The sequence below is a fragment of the Muntiacus reevesi genome, chromosome 20 (genome assembly GCF_963930625.1).
Source record: "Muntiacus reevesi chromosome 20, mMunRee1.1, whole genome shotgun sequence".
Lineage (NCBI taxonomy): Eukaryota > Metazoa > Chordata > Mammalia > Artiodactyla > Cervidae > Muntiacus > Muntiacus reevesi.
The window spans coordinates 30,242,174-30,250,529 of NC_089268.1; the positions used below are offsets into that span (position 1 = coordinate 30,242,174).

At 37.1% G+C, this 8,356-nt stretch overlaps 1 protein-coding gene across 1 annotated transcript; it reads left to right on the forward strand.

Moving 5' to 3' along the window:
- The first annotated feature begins 7,208 nt into the window (after window positions 1-7,208).
- LOC136151210 (olfactory receptor 5V1-like) lies at window positions 7,209-8,156 on the forward strand. Its single transcript, XM_065912156.1, has one exon. It carries the CDS (start codon window positions 7,209-7,211, stop codon window positions 8,154-8,156), a length of 948 nt encoding a protein of 315 aa, XP_065768228.1.
- The last annotated feature ends 200 nt before the right edge of the window (window positions 8,157-8,356 follow it).

Genomic DNA, 8,356 nt, shown 5'->3' on the forward strand with positions numbered 1-8,356 from the left:
CCCTATCCCTCCAGCTGTGGAGGCATCCATGACTTGGGCCCCCAACCCTCCAACCATAGTGGCAGCTTCCACATATGCCACAGCATTGGACATGACAGAAGCACCAGTGACCCCAATTCCACCTTGATAACACATGGTAGATAATGAATGGGAAAGGGGAATGAACCTAACTTTTACCGAGCGCCCTTTGTGAGTCAGGAACAATATCCTTTATCCTTCTTGCTATCAATTTTTCATTTTTGTTGCTTTTCAGGAGTTCCTTGCTATGTAATATGTTGCAAATATTATATAAAGATAACATTTATTGTGTGCTCATTTTATGTGTAAATTTTTGTTCTGAGTTCTTTACCTGTGTCAGATTATTTAATTTTTACAAAAGCCCAATGAGGAGGATATTAAAATCATAGAGCACAAATACCCAAGGCGCAAAGGATTTTAATATATTTCCAAATTTATAGCAATACTTTGTGAAACTAGGATTCAAAGCGAATCACAAAAAAATCTAATACTTTAAAATATCACCCATTCTTGGTTCCAGATCAAGATGGTGGAGTAGGAAGCTCCTGAGTTCACCTCCTCCCATGAACACACCAAAGCTACAACTGTATATGACAACTATCTCTGAAAACAGATCAAACACTAGCAGAACAGATTGTATATAACTAAGGATATAAATAAAAGGCCATATCAAGATGTATATGAGGGGCAGAGATGGGGTCTAGTCAGAAACCACACTCTGGTGTGGCAACCAACAACCAGGTGGGCTACCACAACCTCAGAGGTCCCCCTTGGTAGGCTAGCCGTGAACACAGTGCATGCACGATCAGTTGCTTCAGCCACGTCCGACTTTTTGCAAGTTTGTGAACTGTAGCCTGTTAGGCTTTTCTGTCCATGGGGTTCTCCAGGCAAGAATACTGAAGCATGCCCTCCTCCAGGGGATTTCCCAATCCGGGGATCAATCTCTGGTCTCCCACATTACAGGCAGATTCTTTACCATCTGAGCCACAAGGGAAGCCCGAGAATACTGGAGTGGGTAGCCTATGCCTTCTCCAGGAGGTCTTCCTGCCCCAGGAACTGAACTGGGGTCTCCGGCATTGCAGGCAGATTCTTTACCAGCTGAGCTATCAGGAAGTGAAGTCGCTCAGTTGTGTCCGACTTTTTGCAACCCCTTGGACTGTAGCCTACAGGGATCCTCCAGCCATGGGGTTTTCCAGGCAAGAGTACTGGAGTGGGTTGCCATTTCCTTCTCCAGAGGATCTTCCCGACCCAGGGATAGAACCCGGGTCTCCCGCAGTGTAGGCAGGCGCTTTACCGTCTGAGTCACAAGTCTGCAAATATTAGGCCCGCCTTACTTGTTTTGCAAATAAGATCATTTAAACTATTTTTCTAGATGAGCTGAATGGGAAGGAAGTCCAAAAAGGAGGGGATATATGTTTATGTGTATATATGACTGATTCATTTTGCCGTAAAGCAACTCTACTCCAGTAAAAATTAATTTAGAAAGAAAAAAAGACCAAGTTGAACTAAGGATAAGATACAAATGCTGTATGTTGAAAATTAACATTTTTTTCTTAGATAAATTAAAAATTTTTGTCTCTCCTTTAAATTAAATTTGTTATTTAGTGGTTAATTTTTATTTGACCATTAAAAATATGGAGTGTGACAGAGTAAAATCATTTCTGAGATAAGTGTGTTACCTGGAAGTCAATTTTGTTGTCTACGTGGCTTTTGTCCTTATCTATAAGTTTTGTCTTTATTTTTCTTTCTCATGCCCTAAATTTTGGTGTCAACAAAAATTTGCTATTTGGATCTTTGTTTTTTTATTTCATGCTATGTAATCTTCATTAGTTTCATGAGTCAAATGTTATCTTCTTCCACATAACATGATTTGTTATTATCTAACTCTTGAGTATCAGTTTAATATATTCAAACATTCTTTGGAGATTTCTGCTTGAAAAATAATATTAATAATAAGAGCTAACATTTGTTCAGCACTCTGTGATAATCACTGTGCTCATGTCTTGTACACATTTTTCATTTAATCTCAGTGCCCTCATAGACCAGAAAACCTGAGTCATTTAAAATTCATTTCTTTGCCAAAATAAGCTTTTTCTCTGAATGCCTTTTTACGTCAATAACTTTACCATCCTCCAAATTTCCTCACCCAAGTTTTAACCTTTAGCTCTTTTTAATTTTTCTTTCCCCTTTGGCTGAAAAATAAACATGATTACAAAATGTACTACTTTTTTTTCTTCACAGTGATTTTGATTTTTATCCTTTTCTTTCCTTTTTAATATCATCACTTACACCTCACAATCAAGCTTTCTTAACTTCACAACTATATCATTGCATTAATTTCCAAATGATTTTTCTTTGCCTCTAGAGTTTATATTTAGGAAAAATCTGCATAGAATCCTTGGATTAATTTTCTATTGTTGTGTTCCCCCCTACCCCCATCACTCTTTTCATTTAAACTCTTAACTGATTCCCAGTTACTTAGAAGACAAGCCATAATTTCTTAACCTGAAATTTCATCCTTCATGATCTGTATTCATGCAAAGATGGATGAGTATTTACCAGCTAAAGTGAAGAAGATATTTTAAATTTGAAGGTGAGATAGGGCAGATACCCAAGTGAGAGAAAAAGTCTTGGACCTTCATTCTGTATGATCCTAGAAAAGTTCAACACTTATGGGGACCTCAGTTTGTTTTCATTGCCAGTTGGATAGTGGTAGCAAATAAACATGATTGGAACAGGAATGTCTAAAGGCTTAAAAGTCTCCTAAGTCAGTCTCTTCTGAGGAGAGCTCTTATGAAATCACCATAAAGGATTACCATTTATCTGAGACTTTTCTATTTCAACTCCCTAAAGCAGCACATCCTGCTTCTGTAACACCCAGAACATCGGCATTTAATTAAGGATGCTGGGCTCTTGTTAAATGTTTCTAACAGCATGGAAACTCCAGGGACAATAAGTCTGTCACTCCAAGAGTCCATAAAAGAAGCCTCGTACCAGGTTTTGGGAATTTGAATTTGAACATCTACTCTCATGTTCTCTTTTCTACTATAAGTAAGTGTTTTTCTTTGTTCTTATTCTCCTATTCTTCCACCTCCTTTTCCCTACCTCCCTACTTCTTATTTCAGCCTGATTCTTAGATTTACTGTTTTTCTTCAATCACCCTCTTTGGAAAACAGTAGGGAATAGTTAGGAAAAAGGAAATCAAAGATCTCATGGAGCTTTATTTGTGGGAGACAATAAGATGTCCATCCTGTCTCTGGGTGTGTAGGGCAGCTCAAGCGTCTGTAAACTGTGTAGCTTTCTTCAGCAATGTCATTTTTTAGCTACAGGAAAGGTGCTTGGCTCTCCAAAGTGTTTGATTCATCTGTTCTGCCAATATTGTGAATTCTTTTAATAAAAGACTAGTCATTTAGTCCATGACAGTAAAAAGGTAAAAGTCCTACTGGATGATAAAAAAGTTTGGCATGATTTGGCATAAGTGACTATGATCAAATCCGTATTATGTGAGAAACAAAGACTTGAAATAAATTTGTTTAGTCCAGAGTCAAAAGTTTCATATAGCAAAATCCTTCATGAAGAAGAGAGACCAAACTTTACCTGTGGTTTCAGAATTCAGACCTAAAACCAGATATGTGAAATAACAATAATAATATCTATCATTCATTGTTATTTTTATGTACTATACACTAGGTTAAGTACTAAATGCATTGCCTCATTTAATGTCACAATTTTCTGATGAGAAAGATATCATTATTTTCATTTAGGGAGGAAGAGCTTTATAATTCATTCATGGTCACACAGCTAGTAAGTGGGTGGAATAGCTGCATTTTTGTGTTCACACAACTGGTAACCATTCTTCCAGTAATAAAACACAGTGACCAGGGCTTCCCTGATGATCCAGTGGCTAAAAGTCCTTGTTCTCAATACAGGGGGCCAGGGTTTGATCCCTGATCAGGGAACTAGATACTACATGCTGCAACTTGATCTCACATGCCACAACTAAAACATGGCTCAGCCAAAAAAACTCATAATGATCAAAATTTTTTCTAATACTTGAATTTGTCTAAAGATGGAATAGCCTCCCTTTGCAGAGTTTATATCTCCCATCAATACAATATACAATTTTAGATTGGATTATCATCTTGCAAAATATAGGGCTTGCCTGGTGGCTCAGATGGAAAAGAATGCTCCTGCAATGCTGGAGACTGGGTTCAGTCCCTGGATTGGGAAGATCCCCTGGAGGAGGGCATGGCAACCCACTCCAGTATTCTTGACTGGAGAATCCCCATGGACAGAGGAGTCTGGTGGGTGACAGTCCATGGAGTTGCAAAGAGTCAGACACGACAGCAACTAAGAACAGCACAGCAAAATATCTATATAGGGTATTTCAGTGGCTGGACTAGATGACTTTTAAAGGCTCCTTCCCCACTGGAGCTGGAATTCCCATTCTGTATGTTCCATAAGAGATGGTCCAAAATACCACATTGAATTTTCAGCACCAAGTACCATGCCTTAGACTCAGTAATGCTCACTAATTATATAAATAGCCATGGTTGGCCCTGACTTTGATTTCAATGTGGGAGAGGAGATGGATACTGGTGGTACAGCAGATAAAAGCCTAAAGAAAAGGTTTGCTCAAGATTTCTACCTTTTTCATGATTTTTCAATTAATTTGTACAGTGTTATCATTTCTAGAGAATTCATTAATTAAAGGGAAATACTGTATTGTATAGTTTTTCCTTCACTTATCTGAATACTCTACAAAAACACCAACATAGGGTCAAGTAACACCAAACAAACCATTCTCCAAAATGGAGCTTTTCCAAAACAAAAGTTTCTCATTTGTATACTGGATAAAATGGTCCGATGATCCACCAAAAGGTTTGCTGTGTAAATGAATTCATATTAAATCCTTAACTTTAATATTGATAAGAATTCTGAAAGCCAGTTTATACTTAACTTAGTTCTAGTACTGAACTCTTGGGATTACTATTTCTCTGTCTTCCATTCAGTTGGCCACTGAGATGGAATTCAGCCAAGTACTGCCACCTGTAGACTAACTCATGAGGAATTTTCTTCATGGAAAGCTTGTTTTTCATGACACTGAAATGATACAGGGGAACCAGGAAATGAAATAGAAATAAAATAATTTACATTTACTAAATGTATTTAATCTCATAATTTTTTGAAGCAAGACTCTCAATCTTAATCTCAGTTTCATTAATATTTCCTTGATATTTGTTCTTTGGGTCTTAAACCAAAACATATTTCTAGGGTGTGTTTTGGAAACAGTTTGGCCAACCTAGGGGGGAAAAGCTAAATAATTAGAAATAAAAAGTTACTGATTATTACCATAGATACTATGTTGCTTTTTTACTTTATTTTTTTTTTTTTACTATTTTTTATTTTGAGAATTTTAAGCATATAATATATACAAAATTTTATCCTATGTCCAAGAGATCCAAGTTTTAAATTATCCTTTATTTTGTGTGGAAATGTTTATGAATTTGATCTTTGTCATAAGTATCTGAGTTGGAGTAATTCAAATTTTCATGGATCTGGAAAAAACAGAAATGGGAAAGGACAATGGGCTTATGTCTCATCAAAGCCAATGCTGTCCCAGCAATATTTTACTCAGTGTTTTATTTCAAATTTACTCTTTGAGTTGTCAAATGCTATGATCATAGTATACTTAATTTTACTGAGATCACTAATTGTGACATCACATTGCCAAAACCACTGATGACAAATTGATTTTTAAACATTTTTGATTCTTCATCATTCTAAGCAATCAGAATGGATCACTGGTCAAACTAAAACTGTTACTTTTACATCATTATATATAAATATTTTTCTGGAATTTTGGAGACAGTTTATAATAATTTTACATATGACTCAGGGCTTCCCCTGTGGCTCAACTGGTAAAGAATCTGCCTGCAATGCAAGAGACCTGGGTTCAATCCCTGGGTTGGGAAGATCCCCTGGAGAAGGGAATGGCTACCCACTCCAGTATTCTGGCCTGGAGAATTCCATGGATTGTGTAGGCTGTAGAGTTGCAAAAAGTCAGATATGACTGAGTGACTTTCAAATCACCTATGACTCAACAGGGAACCAGAAAATTAAAATGATCTTCCCATGTTCAAACAGCTAGTGGATTATAGAACTGAGGAGGGAACCCAGGTATTCTGACTTGTTGTGAGAAGTATTCTCTTGTTTGTTTCATGTTTTCTTTGATCGGCTAAGGATGCTGTTGGTGACCATACTAGTTATGGTCAGAAGAGAGAGAAGTTTGACTTCAAAATTTCCTGCCCTGAATGCAGATTCAGGACTTAGTGACTAAACCACCACCACCATCACGATATTTGAGGTTAAAAAGAGACAAAATTATTATTTAAAATTTTTATTTGTTTACTTGGTCTTGCTTTTATAGCAGTGAAATCTCCAAATCCTAATCACTGGAGCACCAGGGAAATTGTATGACAAAACTTAGAGCACTGGAGTGTGGTTTCAATAACTAATTCCACTGATAACATTGTCATCTTCAAGTCTTAGTGTCATGGTTTGTAAGAGTCTGTTCCAGGACATGCTTACTAGTGTCAACTATTGTTTTTTAAGATAAAATTTTATCCAAGTACATGGTATCACATTCTGGAACTATCTTGTTTTTGGAATTTTCTATTCCACTTTCATTTTCTTAAAATATAACTTAAATAAAAACCATAAAAATCAATCTCTAAGTGTGCAAGGAAGACAAGGAGGCATCACAAGGAGAAACTCAAATAACCCCACAACTCTTGAAACAAATTACATGATGGATATTCACCAGTCATGTCTAAGACACAACGAGGTGCTAGGAAACAGGCTTGCCAAGATGTATTTATATAAATAGCTCTTATGCTGCACATAGACTTTTAAAATATTTACTTTTTCCTTAAAGGTGTTGCTGATATTCTGTAAGAGATGTGTCTCATAGGAAAAGTTTAAATGTATGTGTCAAGGGCTTATGTGATGATTGTAGTACAACACTGTAACTTGTCATGGATTCTAAATTTGAGTGCTTTTTCCTGATATTTTCTGATGATTATTTTATCTATAAAGTTATTTGTTCTTGTTTTGTAGATTACTGCTGTTATAGCACATGAATACTGCAATTTGTACTGCTTCTTTCTCAATTTCCAAGAGAAAACATCATGGAAGGAGAAAATCACACTCTGTCTGAATTTATCATCTTAGGATTCTCTGACCTAAACAATGTGCAGTTTTTATTCTTTACCATATTTCTTATGATCTATCTCTGTACCCTGGGAGGAAATATTTTCATTATTTTGGTAACATTGATTGATATACGACTCTATACTCCCATGTATTTTTTTTTAAGGAATCTGGCCTTTCTTGATATCTGTTATACCACCACTAACGTCCCCCAGATGATGGTGCATCTCCTATCAAAGAAGAAAAGTATTTCCTACGGGGGCTGTGTGGCTCAACTTTTGGCATTCCTTTTCTTTGTGGGGGTAGAGTGTCTCCTCCTGGCAACCATGGCATATGATCGTTACATTGCAATCTGCAAACCTTTAAGGTATTTAGTTATTATGAACAAGATTCTATACAGCCGGTTAGCAGCCTCCTGCTGGACTGGTGGTTTCCTCAACTCAGTGGTGCACACAGTGCTGACATTCCGCCTGCCTTTCTGTGGCAACAACGAGATTAATTATTTCTTCTGTGACATCCCCCCTTTGCTGATCTTGTCTTGTGGTGACACTTTTGTCAATGAGCTGGTGTTACTCATTGTTGGGGTCTTCATTGGATGGGCTCCTTTCCTAGGTATCATCCTTTCCTACCTCTACATTATCTCTACCATCTTGAGGATCCGCTCCTCAGAGGGGAGACAAAAGGCCTTTTCTACCTGTGCCTCCCACCTGGTCATTGTCCTTCTCTACTACGGCAGCTCCATCTTCACATATATGCGACCCATCTCGTCTTACTCATTGGCAAAAGACCGGCTGATCTCAGTACTGTACAGTGTGGTCACCCCCATGCTAAATCCCATCATTTATACTCTGAGGAATAAGGATATCAGAAAGGCCCTGAGAATGGTGGGAGAAAAAGTAGCAACTTTCAAGTTTCATTTCCCTTGAAGTGTAGTGTTTATTTTTCTCTCATGATAAATATAGAAAATTATCTGTCTTGCCCATGCAATCTGTTTTTTCATGCCAACATTATTGATTTCAATGATAAATGGGGCAAAATGTTAACAATAGATTAATCTGGGTAAAGGATTAATGGATTATGGGGGTTCTTTTCTTATTCCTGAAATACTTCTGTATATTCTATATAT